The sequence below is a fragment of the Ictidomys tridecemlineatus genome, chromosome 11 (assembly GCF_052094955.1).
Source record: "Ictidomys tridecemlineatus isolate mIctTri1 chromosome 11, mIctTri1.hap1, whole genome shotgun sequence".
NCBI lineage: Eukaryota > Metazoa > Chordata > Mammalia > Rodentia > Sciuridae > Ictidomys > Ictidomys tridecemlineatus.
Window position 1 is genome coordinate 31,495,272 of NC_135487.1, and position 25,399 is coordinate 31,520,670.

The following is a 25,399-nucleotide window of genomic DNA, read 5'->3' on the forward strand; positions in this document are numbered from 1 at the left end:
GAAGTCCTTGCACCCTTCTCTTCTACCAGGATTCCTCAAGGTTTAGTCCTCATCATCACCCCTCAATCTGAATCCTTGTTCTTGCTAATTCTTGATTATTGGGCTGCTCATTTTCTATGGACCCCATTCCTCTCTCAACTCCACAGATGTAATTACCTCTTTCTCTTTGTTCCTAAAGCACCATGAATACGAGCTTTAAGCACAGGAAATCTTTCACTGGATGGGCAAGAGGGAGGAAAACTAAATATTCACAGGATAGGGAACAAATTTAAAATGAGTATTGAGCATCACTGTTTTGAAATACTCCTCAAGAAGTTTTTCTCTCTGGTTAGCCCTTCCAGGTTGCCATCTTTCCCTTACTGGCCCCTCTCCTTTTTCTCTGAAGTTATTCCATATTCAGTAAATTTAGCTCTTTGCTTCCTATCAAGATCATTCCCAAAGCTCTCATTAAAATAAATAAATAAAGTCCAAGTCTATCAAGTTGTTTCTTATCACAAGAGAGCTATGGGCTTCTGAAAAGAATGTAAATTGCATTTCTCTTTTTAAATTAGAATTTTGCCTCATTACATATATTTGGAAAGTAAGAAATGACTCCTGAGAACTAGTGACTTGGGGATAGGTCTGAAATCATAAAGAAAGATCCAACAGGCTATTAAGTTGGAAAGGTTCTGAACCTGGTTAGACCCTGGGGGAGGTGGAGCAAAGGAGGAGGAGTTGAGCTTAATGATAGTGAATGGCACATCATGAAACAGAGATTCTAAGAATGGGAAGGCACAAAGGTGGGAAGGGTAAGGGTGTGTAAAAGTTGGTCTCCAAAAGGGTATGTAAAAGTGATAGTTCTGTTGGGGGCTTGGTGAGTTTGAAGTGCCTATGGAACAACAACTAGAGATGTCCAACAAATAATTGAGAATTCAAATTTCAAGAGAGCAATTAGATGGGAAGCGTCCATGTCCCAGAATCTAGGGAGAAGTCTTGATCCAGAGGATTATGTGGAGCCATGAAAGGAGTTTAGAGTAGGGAAAAAATAAAAGCAAATTTAAGCCTCAGAAAATATTGTGTAAGAAGATAACATTTGTAGACTAGAGTGGCAAACTTAATGTTGACAAAGGGAAGGGGAAGTACAGTGCTCTGTACACTGTAGGGGTATAAATAGACCCTTGTCTCAGAGAGAAGTTTGGCAATGTTGGAAAAGTGATGAAGAGATACAGAATCCTGGTGCCTAGAGCTACTTGAACTCAGGCTTCCTGATTGGATAAAATGTCTGGTGTTAGGAAATCTGGAATGACAAAGATGAAAGGCAAAGACCCAGGTAGGTGCTCCCAAGAGCCAGTTCTTTTCCCAATTCACCATCCAGTGGCATCATGTTAGCAGTTTGAAACTGCCTATGAAGTATGTAACACCACAAAAAGCAGCAAAGCCTACAAAACAGGACTCCCTCCTCTCTGAGAGCCAGTTTCACAGCACTCTACTGAGCCTGTCCTCATCCAGCAACCCCTAAAGTTACTGAACAATGGCTACCCAGAGATCAAATGCCAGCTTTCAAAAACCAGGACTTTGGCCTTATATTCCAAAAGAAAAGGCTAGGCCTGATAAACTGGGCTGAACCTTAAAGAGTCTTCAACTTTTTAGCCAAAGTGGGAAGATCCACATGGCCTCCTTTTTCTTAGGCCTAACCCAGTTCCTGCTTGATTTTCTAAAGAAGCAAAGGACTGGGGAAGGCAGCTTTTTCTAGCTATGTGAAAGTAGGAGGGAATGGGAAAATGACAAGGACAGGTAGCTGGGCCTCATCCCATGGAGGAGGAACATTCCTAATGTCAACTCTTTGACAGTCACAGACAAGCCCCATATGGGCTCTGCACCCTTAATCACTATTATACTGCTTCCCTGTAGAAGTCATAGGACTTGGAAAGGACTTGGATGCAAGAGTAGAAGGAGAATAAAGATTTGATAATCACTCTCTAGTTTCAGATTTAGATGGCTGGGTAGCCTATATGAGATGCAGAACATAGGAAAAAAGACCCAAAAGGACATGTGAAAATTAGTAATAGTTTTGTTTAGCACTTGGTGGGTTTGAAGTGCCCATGGAACAACAAATAGAGATTTCCAAAAAGTAATTTGAGAACTGAATTTCAAGAGAGTGATTAGGACTTTCTGGTGTATACAACAAATTGAAGTCATTCGATCACTCAGGGCTAAGCAAGAACACCTGGGGAACAGCAATATTTAAAAGAAAGAGAAACCACAGAAATAAACTGAGAGGGAATGTCATAGTAGGTGGGAAGAAGCCAAGAGAATGTGACATTGTACAACCTAAGGGGAAGAATACTGAATGTTGCAGAAAATTTGAGTTCAATGAAGATGAGAGACACAATGTTTATTGTGGCTGGTGGAGGATGAAGAAGAAAGTCTTAGAAGATGAGGTTCAAGCAGGCAGGGGTCAGGTCAGATAGGGCCTTGTGTGCCATTAGCAGGCATGTGAATTATATTCTAAGTGCAATGGGAAGTCTTTGGGGGATTTTAAGAGGGGAGTGAAGACATTAGATGTGTTTTTTTTTAATTATAGGTGGACACAATAACTTTTTTTAATTTTATGTGGTGCTGAGGATCGAACCCAGTGCCTCACTCATGCCAGGTGAGCGCTCTGCCTCTGAGCCACAGCCCCAGCCCTGGATGTGTGTTTTAAACATCAGACTATTGTATGGAAGATGGATGGAAGGAGTAAGAGCGGAGGCAGAGACACCAGTTAGAAAGCTACTGCGGTAACACAGACATGGACCAGGATGGGAGGAGAAGGGGTAAAAAAATGTTCAGGTTTAGTGCACACTTGGAAGGAAGTGCAGGACCTACTAATTAATTGGATGTAGGTTAAGAGAAAGATAGGAATCAAGGAGTAATGAGCTTTTGGGTTTGATCAACTCAGTAGATGGAGTTGTTATTTACAGAGGTAGGCAAGAGTTAGGAAAATAGGGGTAGGAAGGATAGTAGATTGGATCAAATATTATTACCTTATGTAGATATATAAACTATGCATCTGATGGCATTCCACATCATGTACAACCAGAAGAATGAGAAATTATACTCCATCTATGTATGATGTATCAAAGTGCATTCTACTATCATGTATAACTAATTAGAACAAATTCTTAAAAACATAGTATAAAAAATGAGGGGGGGGACTGGGGATATATCTTAGTTGGTAGAGTACTTGCCTCGAATGCACAAGGCCCTGGGTTCGATCCCCAGCACTACAAAAAGAAAAAAAAAAGTAGGAAAACAAAATTTCGGAAGTAAGAACCAGAATCAAGAGTTTTCTTTTGCCTTTTTTTTTTTTTTTTTTTTTGAGATGGGATCTTATTCTGTTGCCCAAGTTGGTCTTGAACCTGTGGGCTCAAGGATCCTCCCTCGGCCTCCTGAGAAGTTGTGACTAAAGGTACATACTACCACACCTAGCTTGGCCATCATAATTGTAAGATGTTTATTAGATATACAAATGGAGAAGCCAAGTAAGCAGTTGGCCACTAAATCTGGGGCCCAGAGGAGTATTCACTTAGCATCCAAAGCTATGGACTGCATGAACATTAAAGTTGTGTTTCCTCTCTTCCTTGATCTGATAGAAGTTGGGTAGCCCTTGATTGGAGACTGAGGCAGAGGGAGGCATCCAAAGTCATTACCATTGGTCTTTGTAATCTGAAGGCTGACAGGGCTTATGACAACCTGAATCAGGGACAACTTGCTGAAAAATGGTACCAGAGAAACTAAGACTTCACAGGAGGGCGGAAACACTTCCCTCTACCCACCCCTCCCCTATTGAAATTCCTTGTTAGTAAAAGTAATTCAGAAGGAGGAAGATAGAAAGATATGAGGACACCTGGTCTGCAGGAGCCAGCAATGGAAGCCCCAGTTGAGGTCAAGGGGTTAAATGTAGGAGTTAACATGGCTATGCATACTCCTCCCTCCCAACCTGCCCTTCCCTGCCTAAGCCAGCATCTGAACTCCCAGAGTCAGAATAGGAAACACCAGTGTGCCCAGGAGGCCTTGGCCTCCATGAAGAGATCATAACTACTACTCTGGTACTAACACGAAGACCAACACAAGCTAGGTTTGAGACCAAACATCCCTGATTCTGAGCAAGCCAGATGGAAATACTGAAGATCATCTCTTCACAAACTTTATCAAATCGTCTGGGGATTTTGTTGAATGCAAGTTCTGTTTTAGCAGGTCTGGGGCAGGGCCTAGAATTTCACATTTTATAAAACTCCCAGTTCTGCTGTTGCTACTGTCTATAGACCACTTTGAGTAGAGTGACCAGAGGCTTCTGTGGAGGCCACCCACAATGGAGATGGCATGCCTAGATCCAGGGGAATGTGTTTATTTATGCATATAGTCCAGAACCTATTAAAATGCAAATACCCACCATCTGTCATGGTTGTGAGCCAGATAGTTATTTCTTGACTAATTACATCTGCCAGAAGCATTACATGGCTGTTAAGCACTTGGGTTCTGAATGTTGACCTTCTGCAATTTACCTCTGAGGAGTATGTGATCATAGGCAAATTGTCTCTGTCTCTCCATTTCCTCATCTTTATAATGGAAATAATAAGACTATTGTGAAGATGAAATGAGTCAATAGATTTTAGTTAGGTGCTCAGTAAATGTTGCCATTCTTGATGACAGTATGCCCTTCTATAATAGACTCACACATAGACACACTCAGGCTTATTTTATTTTTTGTGTATGAATATATACCTCCCACCAAAAGGCCTATGCCCTTTTTTTTCAATTTTTTCTTACCCTCCTGCCTACTACCCCTCCTCTGGCCCCTGGCCCCAGTGTGGTCTGGATGGGCCCCAGCAGGGCAGGGACAGGGACAGGACGTGGGGCTGTATCTGACAGGAACCTGAGGGGCTGGCCTGGGAGGGGATTGGGGCCCAGCTTCCTGAAGGGAGGATGGGCTAGGGCAGGCACACAGTGCCGGAGAAGATGCCCTTTTGGGCCCTCTTCATGGTCACCTCCTGCCTCCTCCTGGTCCCACAAAACCTGGCACAAGTCACCAGCCAAGGTGAGGTGGGTAGAGGGTGGAGATCACCTATGCCCAGGAAGAGGGACCCCTGGGAGGGGATGCAGAGTCCTTGGAGGGGATGTAGGGTAAGAGGTTCCCACTGGTCCCCTACTCACACCTGGTAGGACCCAGAACCCAACTTACCAGCTGTTCCTCAGATGTCTCCTTGCTGGCCTTGGACTCAGAGCCCCTGAGGTGTTTCTCCCAAACATTTGAGGACCTCACTTGCTTCTGGAATGATGAAGAGGCAGCGCCCAATGGGACATACCAGCTGCTGTATGCCTACCCAGGGTAGGTGCTGGGTTGTACCTCACTCCCCATATATTTGTCCCTGTGGTTAGCTCTCCTGAGTCCCACTCTAAGAGCTTCCCTGTTTGGGGCCCTACTGGAGGACTTACTCTAAGAATACGTGTTAAGTAGTCACCTTATGAACAGCTCAGCTCAAGCCCCTATGTAATTCCAAATCCCAACTATCTCTAGCAGTGAAAAGAAAAATGGCAGCAATGAAAACAGATGTTGGGAATGGGCCAAGGCCTGGGTCCTCAGGGTTGAGTAAGGCAATTATGTAGGGAGACTTCTCCTATACCAACAGAGAGAAGCCCCGTGCCTGCCCCCTGAGTTCCCGGAGTATACCCCCCTTTGGAACCCGATATATGTGCCAGTTTCCAGCCCAGGATGAAGTACGCCTCTTCTTTCCACTGCACCTCTGGGTGAAGGATATGTTCCTGAATCAGACTTTGACCCATCGGGTACTCTTTGTGGAAAATGTGGGTAAGGGCACCCCTACCACCCTCGCGCCCCCATTTGTTGCCTGCATTCCAGCTCCTAGAATCCGACTTGCCTGCAGCCTTTTGAGACAACGTGGATGCCCCCCATTACCAGATTCCCAGAGGCATCTCAAGATCCTGTGATCATCCCTCCCAATCTTGGCATCCAAATCTAGATTTGTCTCAAAAACCATTTCACACCAAGGACATCCCAGTCCCCTCATCATTAATATATTCATTGAGTCACTCATTCTACAGTTACAGAATACCTACTGTATGCCTAGTACTATGCTAGATGACAAGGATACAAACATGAAAAGAAGTTCAAGGAGCAGTCTAACAAACTATTACATCGCAGTGATGTCTCTATTCTCATGAGGAAAGCAGGAGAGGATAAAGAGCCTTCCTACCCTGCCATCTCCCCAAAAGAGTGACAATCTGTGATCTTTTTTTTTAACCCAATGGCTACCCTCAATTTAGTACCCCTTTCTATAGACCATGGATTGAACCAAAGAACATGGTATTCAAAATTCTGATATGCCCTGTTTTGCCCTCAGGCCTGCCATCTCCCCCTAATATCATCAAGGCTGTGGGCGGGAGCCAGCCAGGAGAACTTCAGATCCACTGGGAGGCCCCAGCTCCTGAAATCAGTGATTTCCTGAGGCATGAACTCCGTTATTGCCCCAAGGATCCCAGGAACTCCAGCGGCCCCACAGTGATACAGCTACTCTCCACAGAAACCTGCTGCCCAACTCGGTGGAGGCTGAATGCAGCCTCCTCTCTAGACCAACCTCCATGTGTTCAGTCCACAGCACCCCAACAGGATGGACCAACACAAACCTCCCCAACTGGAGAAGTATTCTAACCTTCTTCTGCTTCACCTCCTACATCCTATCCTCTATCCTCAGTTTTGCCACAGTATACATACTTTGGGGACTCAACACTGGACTGGTTCTTGGGGAATTATTAGCCCTCGGGATTTATTTAGGGGTTTCCCCCTTTGAGTCATCCACACTGACAAAATTCAGGGCTGTAGACCTCCAAAGTAAAGTAAATTTCCCTAAAAATCCCTGAACATCACCTGAAACCCAACAACCTGGCCCCCAGTCTGGGTGCATATCTATTCAATAGGGAGCTGAGGTCTGCCCAGGGGTACTGTAGGGCTTCCAGTATAAGGGACAGAGGCTGTCTTGGATGAGAGGCAGGCCTAGATTCTGACACTTGGATTCTTCTCCCAAGGATCCATCTCTGACAGTGATGCGTAGAAGCTGCCTTATCTCTGGCCTCCAGCCTGGCAACTCCTACTGGATCCAGCTACGCAGCCAACCTGATGGGGTCTCCCTCCGGGGCTCCTGGGGCTCCTGGTCCTCTCCTGTGACTGTGGACTTGCCCAGGAATGCAGGTGGGTCAACAAAGAAATGGGTAGATGGGGAGAAGATTAAAAAGTAAAAAAGATCTCTAGGGAGGATTGGGCTGGATATGGAGACTCTAGGAATCATGTCCTTCCTGATGACCTCAAACTAGCCTTTGCACACGATGAACTCTGATCAGAGAGAGAAGAGAGAATAAGAATAAATGTTCTATATTGTGTATATAAAAATGATCCAGATACTCTAAAGAGTAGGGACACATGGACCTGATAGGACTTACTTCTTTGACTTCAGTGGCAATTGGACTGCAGTGCTTTACCTTGGACCTGAAGAATGTTACCTGTCAGTGGCAGCAACAGGACCATACTAACTCTCAAGGCTTCTTTTACCACAGCAGGACACGATGCTGCCCCAGAGATAGGTAAGAGTTACACTACTGGTTGAATCTGATGCTATGAGAAAAAGACAAATCTGCAGAAAGAGGGAAGAGAGTACTCTTGATCCTTTTCACTCTCCTACCTTGTCCCCAAACTGAACAGCCTCCAGTACCTATTCTCCCATTTCCAATGAGAGCTTTATCTTCTCAACCTTTTTCCATTCTCACTGGTAATGCCTTGGTTTATGTCAGCCTTATTTATGTCATCTGGACCATTACAAAACCTATAGTCTCATTCACCTCCAATTTATTCTCCATGCTGTGGACTAAGTGACCTTTGTTAACATCAAATATTGCCCCATCTTTGTAAAACTGTAACTTTGCATGGCCTTTCCATACATAGGTATGTATTTCAATTTCCCATGATTTGAGATCTGTTAAATCCATACAAAAGTTAGCCTGGCCTTCAAGGACTTCAACCAAACACCTCACTGATCCTTAATCCTCTCCGAATTTATTACCAAGTTTTGTTAATTTTATCTATAAAATATCTTTAGAATATGTACACTTTATCTCTGCCATTGCCCTGGTACAAGCCATCATCATCTCTCACTTGGGCTACTGAAAAGACCTAAGACCTATTAATTAATCACCAAGTCATTCTCTTTATAGAAGCTTGACTGATCTTTCAAAAGTGTAAAAATGAGGGCTGGGGTGTAGAGCGTTTGCTTAGCATGTGCAACATCCTGGGTTCAATCCCCAGCATTAAAGAGAAAAAGAAAAAAGGAAAGAAGAGAGAGAGGGAAGAAAAAGTTCAAAAGATGAACAAAACACTCCCTACTTTAAAATCTTTTGATAGTGGGCTAGGGATGTAGCTCAGTGGTAAAGCTCTTGCCTAGCATGCACAAGGCCCTGGGTTCCCCATTACCAAAAAAAAAAAAAAGTTAAAGTCCTTGATAGCTTTTCACTGGTGTTAGAATGTACTGAAGCCTTATAAAATTCTAAAAGACCCAGCCCCTACATATGCTTTCAGCTTCATCTTATCCTAGCCCCTTTGCGTTTTCTGTCCCAGTACTAGCCTTCCCTGGTTCCCTCTATTTCCTCTACATCTTTATCTACGCACGTGTTGTTTTCCAGCTCTTCCATCTTTACTACTACTTATCCTTCAAAATTTCAGGAAACCCTCCTTTATTACAGTTCTTCCTTATTAGATCCAATGGCATGATTATACACTCTTATTGTACCACGTACTTCTTCTTATGTATTCACCACAGTTACAATTTAACATTTATACTTAATATGACTATTCAGTTGATTTTAAAAATTATCATAGAATTCCAGTTGAGAAAGGCTGATCTTGACTATACATGACCCATTAGGGCAAAATCAACAAACATTGTTACTCACCAATATATTCTCTCCTATCACAGTGCCAGTAGGTACTCAGTTAAAAATTGTTCCAATGAATGAATAATGGAAAATCCACTATTAACAGTTTTAATGTGTTCTTTAGTTTTTTCTATGCATTTATATATGCCTACATACATTTAAAAATATATATTGGATCACATTTATATATATAATTTGCTTTTTGTTTGAAACCCTGGGCCTTGCGCATGCTGGGCAAGCACTCTACTTCTGAGCTACCAGCCCCACATGGTTAACTCACCTTTTTACTTAAAAAAAAAATATATATATATATATATATATATATATATATATATATATATATATATATCTTGGAGCTCATTACAAAAAGCGTTAACTCGTTCATTTTTAATAACTACACAGATTTCCAATAATATAGAGGTGCCGTGCAAGGATTAAGGATTGACAAAACTGAAGTCATCATTTCTTCTACCAAAACCTGCCCCTTCTCTTTAATGTCCTCCATCCTTCTATATACTCGGTTTTTCAAGCCTGAAATATACAAATTGCCCTGGATTTGCTCCATCCCTCCAGTCTTATTGCTCCTGCCTCTTTAATATTTCTTGGATCATATCTTTCACTCTATCCCTGCTGCTACCACCCTATTTTCAAGCCCTTTCCACTTTGCACATTAAAAAAAAAAAACCCACAACACTGTCCTAATGAATTTCTCTGTTTCTACTCTCCCCTCAAAAATCCTTCCTACAAACTGTAGTTAAAGTGATCTTCCAGAAGTACAAAGGTAATTATGACATTTCTCTGTTTAAAATCTTTAAATGTTTCCAATAATCACTATAAGATTTAAGTTCAAGCTCTTTAGAGAGGCCACAAGGGCATATCCATGACATGTTCTACATTTACCATTTGCCACCAAGCCCTCAATCCTAAAATCATTCCATACCACTTGGAGACTTCTCCAAAGCACACTCTTCTATTTGTGCATGAGTCTGTGTCCGGGATGCCCAATTATTCCCTTTGCTCAGCCTATTTATAGTCCAAGATTCAGTCTAAACACCTCCCAGTATGTCAGATGCTCCCCCTAGATGATTTAAAGCCAGTCTGCACATCCCAGAAAAAATAGCATCTGTTTGTTTTTCTGTCTCTCCCACTGAAATGAGAGCTCCTTGACAATTATTCCTCTATATACTCATAGGATAGCACAAGGCCTTTGTACATGGGTATCAATTATTTGTTGAATAAATATATAAATACTCAGAGTGATAATTTTAATGGATGTAGAGTTACTTTGGGAATATAATCAAGAAGGAGACATGATTCATTTGCTCAATAAACAATTATTATTGAGAAGATTATGTGCCAGGTACTGGAAACAGAGTGACAAATAAAATAGAAAATGTTCTTGGGCTGAGGATGTAGCTTAGCGGTAGAGTGCTTGTAGAAGGTGGGGGAGGTGTTAATTTAGACTGAGTGCTCAGGAAAAGGCTCGCCAGAACAGGTGAGCTGATATCTACATAGCAAACAGAATGAATCCTGTCCAGACCTAAAGTCAAAGCAATCCAGGGCAAAGACAAAATGCAAAGACAGTGCATTTGGCACATTTGTGGCACAGAAAGAAGGCCCATGGAGATGAAGGGTGCTAAATTGGCATGAGAGTCAGAGATGAATATGGTGAGATAATGAGGCATCAAATCATAATGAGATAAGGATCATTGAAGGATTTTAAACAGAAAAATAACCTGACTTAAAATTTTAAAAGATGTTTCTCTGTGGAATAATAAATAAGAGTGGGAGCAAGGTCAGCAGTTAAAAAATTTGCCTTCATCCAGACAAGAGATAATGGTGGTTTCACCTTATGTGGCAGTGGTAAAGATCAAAATAAACAGATTTGTGATATATTCTGGACATTACCAGAGCAATATTTTTGAAAACAAAATCTGGTAGCCATGTGGAGAACTAACTGAAGATAATGGTGAAAACAGCAGCAGAAAAACCAGTTAGAAGATGGTTGTAATAAATTAATGGAAAATAACCAAATAAGAGGGCTGCTTATGAGAATAAGTTTAAAACTCTAAAGATATTTCCCTCCAGAAAGATGAAGACTCTTTAATCTTTGAAACAATCCTGTGAGATGTCAACCTATTTTATAAAAGGAAGGAAATTAAAGCAGAAATAAATATTTTGCCCATCATTATACACTAGTAGGCCAAGACCTGAACTCTATTGACTATACTATTTTCATATATCATGCTAGCTCTTTCCTTAAGGGGAAGAGGCTGGGTGTCAAGTCAGAGATAAAGGGAAAGCTCTGGAGGGCTATCCAAGGGAGAAGTTAGATTATAATCCATACAGACCATAGTCCTGTATCATGGTGAGGATGGGGATTAGTTTCTGGGGCAGGCCTGATTTAATGACTCTGTGGGACTGGTTCTTAGGGACCCCATGTGGGAGAAGTGTGAAGAGGAGGAGGAAACAAATCCAGGATTACAGCCCCCTCAGTTCTCTCGATGCCACTTCAAGTCACAAAATGACAGTGTTATTCACATCCTTGTAGAGGTGACCACAGCCAAGGGTGCTGTTTACAGCTACCTGGGTTCTCCTTTTTGGATCCACCAAGTTGGTAAGAACTTTCTTCCTCATTCCAACCACACAGCCTCCCCTCCCCAAATCCGACCCTATGTCCAGGATTCCCAATTCTGGCACTTCTGCTCCATGACCCTGTTAGCATGATGTCTCACACACAGAAGGGCTTAAACTAGTCCTGCTAAAATCCCTGTAGTGCTCATCCCCACTCCAAACCTGCTTTGGAAGGAGATCTCCAGTGGGCAGCTGGAATTGGAATGGCAGCACCCATCACCTTGGGCAGCCCAAGAGACCTGCTATCAGCTGCGATACACGGGAGAAGACCATCAGGATTGGAAGGTATGGTCAAGTGACAAATGCCTGCAGAGCTTGATACTGTGTGTTCCTAGGGTTTATTATGTTTCTTATCAGAAGGACTGTGTTGAGTTCAAACTCAATGTATTCAAAACTGAATTCATCTTTCTTCCTGAATGTATTTTGTTTTTACCAAGGTATATTTTATATGAGGTATACAAACTTTAAATGTACAGTTAATCTTCTTTGGGTATACACCCATGCAACTATTATCAAGATCAAGACATAAATTATTTCCAGCACCCCAGAATCTCCTTATGCCCTCTACAGTCACCTTCCCATCAAAAGTAATCACTATTCTGATGCAACCATGGATTCCTTCAACTATAAATTTGTAAAATAAAACCATCCAGAATTTCTTCTTTAAGCTCTCTTCTGTCCGACACTGGCACTCTTTCTTTCCCCTTACCCCTTCTTCTCCTTACTTATCAACAAGTTGAATAATGTACAAACACTCCTCAGCCTCCTACTACGACTGCTTTTGCCTTCTCTTTATCCATCCATCCTTCCCACTTGTGCTTTCAGCATACTGAACTGTGATCCCCAACCTAGCAGCACAGGCAGCACTCACGTTTCTTTGTGCTCTCATGGTACCCCCTACTAATTAATTGTTGTGATTATTTACTTGTTTGGAAGTCTCCATCATTAGATATGTGAGAGACGGTTCTATTTATTTATCTTTTTCTACAGTGCCTAGTGCAATGTTTGGCATTTCTCAAGCAATTCATAACGGTTTGCTAAGTGATTAAGTCTTACTGTTCGTGCACATGATACTTGTACCCTCCAGCACCTATGGCAAATCTGGCATCCTTTGCAGCATGAGTGGTACTCGTCCATGGTCCGTGTGGCTGAGTATCTGAGTGTAGGTCTGAGCGGCTATGCCCGACCAGGAATAGTAATAAAAGAACCCGGAAGGGTCTTCATATCTCGGGGTCAATATGAATGTGAGATCTCTGCGCAGATGTTGGAGCCACCTCTCGGGGCCCGGGGAGGGACCTTGGAGCTGCGCCCGAGATCTCGTTACCACTTACAGCTGCGCGCCAGGCTCAACGGCCCCACCTACCAAGGTCCCTGGAGCGCCTGGTCAGACCCAGCGAGAGTAGAGACCGCCTCGGAGACCGGTGAGCCCGGGTCGGGCGTGGCCAAAGCCTTTCTACGGCTGCGCGAGGGGCGGGGCGCTGGTCACAGGGCGGGGTCCTGAGCGCACCGGTCTGAGGCTGCGTGGATGTGCTGTGCGTTCGGTACCCAGGGGTGACCTGGGGTGACCAAGGGTGGCTTGAGGGGCGGAGACGCGGCAGGATCTGGTGCGCCAGCCGGGCGGGCCAAGAGTCGGCCGAGATCTGACGGGTTTTGTCCCTAGCCTGGATCTCCTTGGTGACCGCTCTGCTCCTGTTGCTGGGCGTCAGCGCCCTCCTGGGCCTGCTACTGCTGAGGTGGCAGTTTCCTGCGCGCTACAGGTACCACCTCCTCCAGGGGCAGAGGTTTCTAAACCAGCATCTTGGGGTCACTCCATGACACTTGCTCTCGGACCACCGCACGCCTACACCTATGGCTTCAGCCGCTTCCGGCAGTGACAGTCTCTTAACTTGCCCACTCTACCGTTGTCCTCCAACAGCCCTACCTCCTGGCTACTGCCCACCTTTGGCGCAAGCTCAGGCACTTATGCTTCTCCCTCCCCACCCCCACCCCATCCAGTGGCCATCAGGTCTGGTCATTCCACCTCCTAAAACCTAGCTCAAACAATGGCTCCCTTTTTGTAGCCCGACAGACACAGTCTGACTCACTGAAACGGAGCCTGTTCTTTTCAATCTAGCTTTACACAGCCATCAGAATAATCTTTTTAAAACGCACACATGAGCCTATCTTTCCCCACCTGAAATCTTTTCAGTACCTCCCCAGGAGAGAATCCAGAATTTGTAGAATGACAGGCAAGGCTCTGCAAAATATGTTTCCTGCCAGCACGTCCACCATCTTCTACCCTGCGCATTAGCCTTGCCGAAGTGTTGATTTCCTCCACAAGTCAGGCTGTCTTACTTGTCAGTGTCTTTGCACATCATGTCCCTTCTGCCTGGAATATCCTTCCTAGCTGGCTAATAACCATTCATCTTTAAATAGCTTTCTCCACCAGCTCTTAAGAAACCTCCCTGACCCTCCCTTATTGGCTGCTCTTTTGTGCCCCAATATGGTACCAATAGCATTTTACAGCATTTATTTATTTTTCTGTTTTTGAGTACTGGAGATTGAACCTAGAACCTTGCTAAGCACATGCTCTGCTACTGAGCTATACCCCCAGCCCTGTATTTATTTCTTTGTATGCCTATATTAGACCTTACTTGGTCATTTTTAAGTTCTTAGCACCATGCCTGCCAAGTAGCAGGCTCTTAAATAAATGTTAGTAATGAGTGACTCACATATGTGGAGGCTGAGGAGAAATGTCACTGGAAATTATAAACACGAAGGATAGAATCCATTCCACCTCAACCCTTCAACTGGTAATATCAGCTCGTTCTTACAGTCTTAGCTCAGAAGTCAGGTGCTCCAGGCAATGTGTTGGAGGCTTCCATCTTTAAACATGTCACTCTCTGAACTTTTTTATGTTTTTTGTTTGTTTGTTTTATTGGTACTGGGGATTGAGTCCAAGGCTTTGCACATCCTTGGCAAGTGCTCTCCCACTGAACTACACCCCAGTCCCTTCTCTGAACTTTCAACCTGCCTATGTGTATGAACAGACTGGAATGTAGCCTCTATGAAGGTAGAAGGTAATGACAAAAACATTTGCAGAGAAGAGGGAGAGGGAGCTTCTGAACTAGGCATTCTCAGTTCTTTTTCCCCAACCACTCCTAAGGAAATGGGAGTGAAGTAGTGGAAGAGGCCAGAAATGCCCAGCTAAAGTCTTTCCACATGAAAATGTGAGGCTAAAGAAACTGAAGGATAGGGCTGGGGCTGTAGCTAAATGTTTAAAGTTTTTGCTTAAGGAGGATTGTAAGTTTGAAACTAGCTTTGGCAAATTAGTTAGGCCCTATGCAACTTATCAAGGCCCTATCTCAAAATTAAAAAATAAAATAAAATAAAAAGGGCCGGGATGTGGCTCAGTGGTAAAGAACCCCTGAGTTCAGTCTCTAGAACCAAAAATAAATGAAGGAAGGAAGGAAGAATGGAGAGATTTGCCTCTTGTGTGAGGCCCTGGGTTTGACTCCCAGCACCAAAACAAAACAAAAATTGGAGGTCCCAACACAGCTTAACCCATGCTCTTCCCACATAGACCACTCTCCTTAGGAATTTAGTAATAAGCTCCACTGGTTCTAATAATTTCTTGAGCACCTATTATCGGCCAGACACTGGAGATTTAGGAGTGAAAAAATAAACTTTTTCTCTCAAAGAGCTTGTGCTATAGTGGGGTAAGACAGCTAAAAACAAATGAATGTAACAATATAATAAATATGCAATAAGTGCTATAAAGGAAAATATAGCAGGAAATAGAGTGATGGGGAAAAGAGATGTTACAATTTTAAGGTAGTCAGGGATGATGTCTCTGTTAAGATTTAGGACAGACTTAAATGAAGTGAGGGAATAAATTGTGTCCAGGCAGGAAGAAGGGCAAATGCCCTGAGATAGGAATGTTTGAGAAAGCTCTGTGCTACACTTTATACACCAGCTTCCCTCTCCCACCTGAGGTTTTTCTTCCCACCTCTACTCCTCTCCCTTACTTTATAGCCTTAGCTATGCTCCTGTCTCTCTGAGGCTTAGCCCTCAGCCTTACTGCCTCCCCAACTGCCCCACTTCAGTGCTTTCCTTATCCCTCCCAATTCACTCCCAAGATTCATTCTCCTTTTCTTCCTTGTTCTCTAGGAGACTGAGGCATGCCCTGTGGCCCTCACTTCCAGACCTTCACCGGGTCCTAGGCCAGTACCTTAGGGATAGTGCGGCCCTGAGTCCGGTGAGTGCACTCTTCTTCCTTCCCTACCCCTTTCCCCATCGCCAACGATCCTTGACCCCACAGTGTAACTTGTTCAAGGTCCTTGCCTAGCAGCATACCCACCCCCAGGAACTAACCCCAGCCCAATGCTCCTTTCCACACAATCCAATCCCACCCCCACCCACCCACCCAACACACCATCTGCTCTAATCCACTCCTTTCATATCTCTCCAGCCCAAAGCCACAGTCACAGATACCTATGAAGAAGTGGAACCCAGCCTCCTTGAAATCTTACCTAAGTCTTCAGAGAGGATTCCCTTGCCCCTGTGTCCCTCCCAAGCCCAGATGGACTACCGAGGATTGCAGCCTTCTTGCCTGGGAACCATGCCCCTCTCTGCATGTCCACCCATGGCTGAGTCAGGGTCCTGCTGCACTACCCACATTGCCAACCATTCCTACCTACCACTAAGCTGTTGGCAGCAGCCTTGCAGGCTGGCTCCTCACTCCCAGTACTCTGGACAGATCTAGACCTCTCTGTGAACCACTCTACCCTATTCTACCCTCCAACACCAACACCTCAGATCTCACTTTCATTCCCCCTTTGCCTGCCCACCTAGCTCAACCTCATAGAACTGATCTTTCATGCTGCTGCTGCCAGATCTGGGCCCCTTTCTCCACAGCCAGCCTAATTTCTCTTGACTTTTACCCTATGTCCCCTTGAACACCAAATTCCAACTCTCATTGACTCCAGAATACTTCTATTAGTTCCCCTTCTACCACTTTGCTAATGAAACTGCTCAGGCAAAGTTCAGTTCAAATCTTCTAGTTATAAAGGCCCATAGGATCTTGTTAATCATCAATTTATTTGATCTCTCTGTGGCATTTGTTATAGTTGACTAATTTCTCCTTTAAATTCTTTCCTACCTTGGCTTCCACACGGGCACCTCTTTGGATTCTGCTCCTGCCTAAGTATACTGTTAGAGATAAACTGTGGAGCCAGACATAGGTTCAGTTTCTGTCTTTCATACTTGCTAGCTGTGCAACCTAAGGCAAAAAACTGAATTGCTTTGATCCTTAGTTTTTGCATCAATAAAACAGATAACAACAGCGCCACTGGTGTCATGAAAAGAATTAGTGAGACAACTTAGGTAAAACAAAAGTGCCTAGGATATAGTAAATGCTTAATATATCTGAACTACTGTTATAATTATTCCTTCTTCACTTATTCCAGAATTTCTTTGATTCTTTAACTATTGTAGTCCTTCAAGATTCCATTACTTGTTTTTCTTCTGGCAGTACTGGGGATGGAATCCAGAATCTTGCTAGGCACGCTTTTGGCCACTGATCTGCATCCCCAGCTCCAAGACTCCGTTCTTAATCTCCAGCCTGTGTGTTCTCATGGACTTTACTATATGTTGACAATTCCAAAGTTCTTAGATCCAACCCAGACTTCTTTAGTATTGTTATACTTTATGCAAGTAACTGTTTACATGTCTGCCTCCTGCTACTATATTGTGAGTTCTTTGCAGGGGGCAAGAACCATGATTTATTTGTCTTTTTCCTCTAGCACCTAGAATATTACGTGGTGCATGATGCTAGGCCTTTAATAAATGTTTTATAAATGAATAAAATCTTTCTGGACAATGTTACCTTAACCTCATACTAACTTCCTTCGTGTTCTAAGCCATTCATGAGCAGCAATAAATATGCTTAAACAACTCAGGTTATAGATTCCCCTAACCTATTCTAATTCTCAAACAAATGATTTTTGTTTGTTTGCTAGCTCCAAATATACCCCCTATTTTAAATCAGGGTCTTGGAAGGAACCAATGGTACACTCAAACTGGGTAATTTGTTGAGAGTTTAATAAAGGACAAAAGATGAGGGCAAGATTTGGGAAAACCATCAAAGAACAATGCAGTATCCCCAAGGCTAACAAAAATCAGGAAGCTGGCATCAATCCTAAACATCAGGAGTAAGGAGAGGGAGTGGTTACCAGACCTGGAGAGAGGGCTGCCTGACAGGTGTTGTGGCCTTTGGTAGTAGGGTCATGCAGTCAATCTCTGGGGATGTGGCCAGGAGGAAGCCAGGGGAATAAACAGCTCAAGCTCATGCTCCCCCCACCTTGAGTCCTTAGGAGTAGAGTCAGAACTTTTAACATGGCTTGGGGTGGGGGTGAATTATGGGAATGGATATGCTGTATGTCTTCCATTTGCCCTATCCAGATCCACTCTATCTTTTTCCACCCTGCCCTATTCTCTGTAAGGCTGATTCATATGGCCTGAAGCAGTGGGTTTCCTTGGCCTTTGGTTTTTTTTTTTTTTTTGGTTCCATTAATGGGATATTATGGGTTTAATTGTGTCCCCTTCCCAAATTCTTATGTTGAAGTCTTAACCCAAGTACCTCAAATATGACCTTATTTGGAAATAGGGTTATTGCATAAAAAATTAGTTAAGATGAGGTCCTAGGCCCTAATCCAATATGAATGGTACTCTTATACAAAGGGAAATTTGGACATAGATCAATCAACACAGGAAGAAAGCCAAGTGGAGATGAAGGCAGAGATCAGGGGAATACTTTTATAAGTATTGCCAGGAAACCCCAGAAGCTAGGGGAGAGGAATAGAACAGATTCTTCCTCACAGCCTCAGAAAGAACTAAACCTACTGACATTTTGACCTGTTACTTCTAGTCCCCAGAACTGTGAGACAGATTTTTCTCATTTAAGCATCCCAGTTTATAATTTGTTATAGTAGTCCTAGAAAACTTACAGAGATCAGGGGCTGGGGATGTGGCTCAAGCGGTAGCGCGCTCGCCTGGCATGCGTGCAGCCCGGGTTCGATCCTCAACACCACATACCAACAAAGATGTTGTGTCCGCCGAGAACTAAAAAATAAATATTAAAAATTCTCTCTCTCTCCTCTCTCATTCTTTCTTTAAAAAAAAAAAAAAACTTACAGAGATCAGAGGCTGGGCTACAGAAGTAGCCCATGATTGCAGGCTCCATACCACATTCTCCCTATCCCATTCTTTCTGCAACCCTTTTTGTTTATTTTGATACTGGGGATTAAACCCAGGAGTGCTTTACCACTGAGCTTCATCTCCAGTTTTTATTTTATTTTTTAAATTTATTTTATTTTATTATTTTAGTTGTAGGTGGACACAATGCCTTTATTTTTATGTGATGCTGAGGATCAAACCCAGTGCCTCATCTGCTTTAAGTGAGCACTCTACCACTGAGCCACAACCCCAACCCCGGTTTTTATTTATTTATTTATTTACTTTGAAACAGGGTCTTACTTAGTTGCTGAAGCAGGCCTTAAACTTGCAATCTTCTTGCCTCCATTTTCTGAGTCACTGGGATTAGCAGTGTGCACTACCATGCCTGGCTGCAACTCTTTTTTAAAATTTTTATTTTTTTGGTACCAGGGGCACTCAACCACTGAGCCACATCTCCAGCCCTATTTTGTATTTTATTTAGAGACAAGGTCTCACTAAGTTCCTTAGTGCCTCACTTTTGCTGAGGCTGGCTTTGAACTCATAATCCTCCTGCCTCAGCCTTCCAAGCCACTGGAATTACAGGCATGGGCCACCGAACCCTGCACAACCCCTTTTAAATAGGTCTCCAGCACCACTTTTCTGATCATGTCCTCTCCAAAGTCACCAGTGGTTTATTTCTCCATGGTCAGAGTTGACCTCTACTGTCATCATTCAGTTTGACCACTTTCTATCACATTTCAGGCCCTCCCACTGTGAGATCCATGTCCATATAATCTCTTTCATGCCTTTACTTTGAAATGTACAGATTCTCTGAGGTTGTATTCTCTTCCTTCTTCTCTAATTATCCTGAGTCCAGAAGTTGTAATTTTTGGCCAGTTTTCCACCTCAGATATGTTTTGTTTGGTCCTTCTCTACACAGAAAGCCCCAATGGCTTCACAGTACCTGATAGATAATATCCAAACTCCTTAGCTTAACACTTAAGCCTGACACTAGACTGCCTTTTCTAAGTTTTTTTTGGGTTCAGGAACTCCCCACTTATAACCCTAAGACATTAACCCTCTTGTTTTCCAAGTGAATTGGAAACAGAAAAAATGAATTCTTCAAAGTTGAAGATAACAATATTAAGTTTGGACTAACAGCCATAGTTTTTTCTCTGTCATCATCAGGGTTGATCTCTGGCTAATGATTGAAAACCTGACTTGTCAGCCGTTCCTAAACAGTATAACATATTGTTAGGATTGCAGAAGTTACTTCAATAATTTGAATCCTGGCTCCACTACTTAATATTGGTTGTGTGCCTTTGCTCAAGTTTCTAACCTCATTCTGACCCAGTTTCTTTTTCTGTGAAATGCAAATATTTGCCTTGTGGGTTCGAGGATTTAACTAAAAAATGAATGTAACTATTTTAACATAGTAGTTAGCAGACAGTCAATAAATGGTGCCCATTAATTCTATTACTGCTGCTTCACTTCTGAGTGACAGCGTGAATTATAATGACATAATTCATTCAAGTCATCATTAGAGCATTAAATTGAACTGAACTTGGATTCATACCAACTTCTTTGAATAACCTTGGGCAAATTCCTTCCCTGGGCCTTGTTTTCCTTATCTATAAAATATGAATGTGTTGCCCATAAGAAGGGTGCACAAGCACAGGTGAGATAGGATCTCTATTGTTCTTGACACCTAAAGCCCCAAAGAGTAAGCAAAAGTGTCTCCCATAGGGCAGTCTAAACTTATTTTCCATTCACTTCTCTTTCAGCGTCATTTTCCTTGTCTGTAAAACGAGAAGCAAAATAAAACACACGTGTTCCTCCTAGCAGGGTTCCTGGCTAGCGGGTAGCACCCTAACTAGCTCCGGTCTTCTTCCTGTCCCCACCCCTGCTTGTCGGCCACCCGCAGGCTCGCCTTTCCCTTCTCTGAAGGGCTCAAGTGCTTCGGGTCATTTCACCGAGTCCTGCGAGTAGGTACCATAAACATGATCCACTGGTAGGCGTTACGTGAGCACTTCCTCGGGATCTCTGACCCTCAAGCGAACGAGGCCGATCCCCGCAGCGGGGAACCCAGAAGAATGAATGGAAGCGACTCGGGAACGCGGAAGCAACGCAGGCCCCGCCCTACGCGCGCCGCGCCTGCCCCTACCACTTTCAGACTCCTTCTCCCAGGGACACCGGCTTCAGACCTCTCTCCCACCCTCCATTCAAATCACGCTCCTTTACTGCACTCTCGTGAGACCTGTCTTGTACCGGAAGACCCGCCCTCTATGCCATAGAGGCCAATGGGCGAGAACAACAGTTGCGACGGTTGGGTTTTGAAGGAGCCAATGAGCGCTCAGAGCGGAGAGTTTAAGAGGTACTGCTCAGTAGTGCAGAAGCCGGTCCGGGATTGGAACCTGCTCCGGAACGCACGGTGAGGGGCTGCTAGGCCGAACCGAGGGACTCGCCGGGGGGTGGGGAAGCTGCTAGGCCGGGAGGGGCTGCAGCCGAGGGCGGCCTGGTAGTGAAGCCGGCCGGGAACGAAGGAGCCTCAAGCCTTCCCTGAGCCTGGTCGCCTCTTCTTCCAGGGCTCACAGTGGGCACCGACTCTCAGGACCCCTTTCCCTTCCGGGCGCTCCCATGGCGCAGTTCGTGTTCGAGAGCGACCTGCACTCCCTGCTTCAGCTGGACGCACCCATCCCCAATGCACCCCTCGCGCGCTGGCAGCGCAAAGCCAAAGAAGCAGCGGGGCCGGCCCCCTCGCCCATGCGGGCAGCCAACCGATCCCACAGCGCTGGCAGGACCCCAGGCCGAACTCCTGGTTAGTGGCATGCGATGGGACACTAGGAAGGAGAGGGGATGGCCCAGAGAAGGCTTCGTGTTCCCTCCAGGAACCTGGTCAGACTGTATGGCTTTTCTTTCCCGGCCCCAGGCAAATCTAATTCCAAGGTTCAGACCACCCCTAGCAAACCTGGCGGTGACCGCTATATCCCCCATCGCAGTGCTTCCCAGATGGAGGTGGCTAGCTTCCTCCTGAGCAAGGAGAACCAGCCTGAAAACAGCCAGACGCCCACAAAAAAGGTATGTTTCTCAGAGAGGAGCAAGGCATGGGATCTGACTGTGGCCTCTGGATCCCACCCTGCCTCACCATCACTCTTATATGCTAGGAGCATCAGAAAGCCTGGGCTTTGAACCTGAACGGTTTTGATGTGGAAGAAGCCAAGATCCTCCGACTCAGTGGAAAACCACAAAATGCCCCAGAAGGTAAGACCTGAAGTTCTTGGTTCTTGGAGGTTGGTGTCAGTCCACTCTCAGGGACTGAGGGAGATGCTGTTTGCTCTTCTCACCTAAGGCTGAGGGCAAGGGAGGTGTCAGTTTTCCCATGGTCTAGACCCACTCCGTTGCCACAGGCTACCAGAACAGACTGAAAGTACTCTATAGCCAGAAGGCCACTCCTGGCTCCAGCCGGAAGACCTGCCGTTACATTCCTTCCCTGCCAGATCGGATCCTGGATGCTCCTGAAATTCGAAATGACTATTGTAAGTGCAGTTTTATTGTTGTCCATCAATGGAGAAAAAAGGACTTGGGGACCAGGCAAACAAGGAATTTCATGCTCTTCCCTTTCTGCCTGTGCTAGACCTAAACCTTGTGGATTGGAGCTCTGGAAATGTATTGGCTGTGGCACTGGACAACAGTGTATATTTGTGGAGTGCAAGTTCTGGTGACATCCTGCAGTTGTTGCAAATGGAGCAGCCTGGAGACTATGTATCCTCTGTGGCCTGGATTAAAGAGGGCAACTACCTGGCTGTAGGCACCAGCAATGCAGAGGTGCAGGTGAGACTGGTACCTACACTGTAGTTCTATTGACATCAGACCCCAGGGACTTGTCTAGCTAGAGGATATTTATTGCCAAACCTCAATTTCTGATCTTAGTGGTGTTCTCTCTCTAGCTATGGGATGTACAACAGCAGAAACGACTTCGAAACATGACTAGTCACTCTGCCCGAGTGAGCTCCCTAAGTTGGAATAGCTATATCCTGTCCAGGTCAGTGGTTTTTGCTAAACTGGCAAAATCAGTCTGATTTCTGCCTCCCCATGCCTCTGACTGAATAAAGCAGCTCTTGCTTGCATTTGGGGCTGCCATAGAACCTGAATTTCTTAATTATTCCCACAGTGGCTCACGCTCTGGCCACATCCACCACCATGATGTTCGGGTAGCAGACCACCATGTGGCCACACTGAGTGGCCACAGCCAGGAAGTGTGTGGACTGCGTTGGGCCCCAGATGGACGACATTTGGCTAGTGGTGGCAATGACAACTTGGTCAACGTGTGGCCTAGTGCTCCAGGAGAGAGTGGCTGGGTTCCCCTGCAAACATTTACCCAGCATCAAGGTGCTGTTAAGGTGAGATAGGGGCTGGGCTAGGTCTCTACAATTCCAGAGCTATAACCTGGGTAATATTAAGGGGAGATGGGATGTTGAGATTGGATTGTGTTCATCTTATAACCTTGATAGCCTCTTGTTTATCTCTAGTACCCACTGACCTTGCCTTTATCCCACCTAGGCTGTAGCATGGTGTCCCTGGCAGTCCAATATCCTAGCAACAGGAGGGGGCACCAGTGACCGACACATTCGCATCTGGAATGTCTGCTCTGGAGCCTGTCTGAGTGCTGTAGATGCCCATTCCCAGGTAGTCTTTTACGTATTCCAGCCTGTCCTGAAGTATTATTACTCTGTGTGGTCCACCTAGGCAACCATGTCTACTCCAGTGTCTTCACCAACTCTATACCTTAGTGATTTCCAAACTTCTGACTTAGTACTTATTCATTAGCTCCATAAGTCAGATAACAGTCTGACTTATCTCTGGCTGTTATGTCCTCTAGGCACTCCCACCTCCTTAATGTCCCATCTCCCTGAAATGTGTTCTTCCTCCTCTTCCTCTTATTGCTTCAGAATGACAGAACGTGCTCAGAAGTCTGAGAGGTATACTAGAATTTTTTATCCTCACCAGAATCACCAAAATCTTATCAGTTTTACCTTAGAATATCATTCACATCTGGCCTCTCCACTTCACCTCATCCTTCCCAGGAAAGGCACAATAAGGTTTCCTCACTGATCTCCAAGCATTTTTTTTTTTTAACCATACAAGGGATTGAATCCAAAAGAGCTTTACCAGTGAACTAGGTGCCCAACCCTTTTTTATAATTTTATTTTTTAGTCGTCAGTGGATCTTTTATTTATTTATATGTGGTGCTGAGGGCACCACACATACCAGGCAAGTGACTCTACCACTGAGCCACAACTCCAGCCCTGCCCAGTTCTTTTCTATTTTGAGACAGGGTCCCACTGAGTAGTGGAGGCTGACCTTGAATTTGTGATCTTCCTGCCTCAGCTTCCTGAATAGCTGAAATTCAGCTGTGTACCACCATGCCTACCTCTAAACATTCTTCATCTCCTCCAATCTGTCCTTTTGCGCTCTGATCTGAGTGGTCTCTACTATCCTCCTTAAACCTATACTGGCTTCCCATCACCTACAGCATACAATCCAAATCCATTAGGATATTTGAGGTCTTGAGGGTAGGCCTCCTTGCAGCCACTCTGGCTTCCTCTCCTTTCATTCCCCCAACATGTAGCCTTTACTCTAGAAATGGACTCTAGAGCCAGATGGCTTAAGTTCAGATTCTGGCTCTGTCACCTAACAACTTGTATGCAATTTATCAAACTTCTTTCTGATTATCTATAAAATGGAAAATTATCTCTAAAAGGGTTTTTTAAGGACTGTGACCATTCAAGTGAGTTTGTAGTACCTAGCAGGGTGCCTTATGTTAGAATGGACTCAGTTCTGATTTGAGTATCCTTAGCTGTATTTCATACCTACACCAGCTTCTCTCCTCAGGTGTGCTCTATCCTCTGGTCTCCCCACTATAAGGAGCTTATCTCAGGCCATGGCTTTGCCCAGAATCAGCTGGTTATTTGGAAATACCCAACCATGGCCAAAGTGGCTGAGCTCAAAGGTAGGTGGCAAAATGAAATAAGGCAGAGACAAAAAGCCACATATTGTATGACTCCATGTATATGAAATATCCAGATCAGGTAAATGCAGAGACAAAACAGATTATTGGGGCCTAGGGGAGAAGGTAATGGGAATGATGAAAATATTTTGAGATTAGTTACAATGGTTGCACAACTTTGAATACACTGAAAACCACTGAATTGTATATCTTAATTAATCTTATGGTGTACTACACATTTCAAGGGGGCTGTCAAAATTAGAGGACTATGTATATGTCAGTGTTCACATAAATTACTCTTAATTTGCCCTAGGTCACACAGCACGGGTCCTGAGTCTGACCATGAGCCCAGATGGGGCCACAGTGGCATCAGCAGCAGCAGATGAGACCCTGCGGCTGTGGCGCTGCTTTGAGTTGGACCCTGCACGACGACGGGAACGGGAGAAGGCCAGTGCAGCTAAAAGCAGCCTCATCCATCAAGGCATCCGTTAATGACAGACCAACCCATCACCTCAGTTTTTTTTATTTTTCTAATAAAGTCATGTCTTCCTTTCTTTTCCTTGTAAGACCTAGGTCCCAGTAGCCTTCCCAGGGGCTCCTCTC

The 25,399-nt window shown here is 44.4% G+C and overlaps 2 protein-coding genes across 3 annotated transcripts; both read left to right on the forward strand.

The window, feature by feature from the left end:
- Window positions 1-4,980: 4,980 nt before the first annotated feature.
- On the forward strand, window positions 4,981-17,442 carry Mpl (MPL proto-oncogene, thrombopoietin receptor). Its single transcript, XM_005317905.4, has 12 exons — window positions 4,981-5,059; window positions 5,218-5,350; window positions 5,652-5,830; window positions 6,384-6,682; window positions 7,066-7,228; window positions 7,491-7,617; window positions 11,394-11,578; window positions 11,738-11,880; window positions 12,857-13,016; window positions 13,256-13,352; window positions 15,745-15,832; window positions 16,046-17,442. Exons 1-12 carry the CDS (start codon window positions 4,981-4,983, stop codon window positions 16,337-16,339), a joined length of 1,947 nt encoding a protein of 648 aa, XP_005317962.1. The 3' UTR covers window positions 16,340-17,442.
- On the forward strand, window positions 15,813-25,350 carry Cdc20 (cell division cycle 20). 2 transcript variants are annotated; one of them, XM_078026094.1, is made up of 11 exons: window positions 15,813-15,832; window positions 21,375-21,607; window positions 21,719-21,867; window positions 21,954-22,050; window positions 22,197-22,325; window positions 22,424-22,620; window positions 22,737-22,831; window positions 22,961-23,189; window positions 23,350-23,475; window positions 24,682-24,799; window positions 25,110-25,350. In XM_078026094.1, the coding sequence occupies exons 2-11, from the start codon at window positions 21,427-21,429 to the stop codon at window positions 25,286-25,288; spliced, it is 1,500 nt and encodes a 499-aa protein (XP_077882220.1). In that variant the 5' UTR covers window positions 15,813-15,832; window positions 21,375-21,426; the 3' UTR covers window positions 25,289-25,350. The 2 variants fall into 2 exon arrangements, with proteins under 2 accessions (XP_077882220.1, XP_005317963.2); XM_005317906.5 differs by lacking the exon at window positions 15,813-15,832 and adding an exon at window positions 20,719-21,220.
- Window positions 25,351-25,399: the final 49 nt, after the last annotated feature.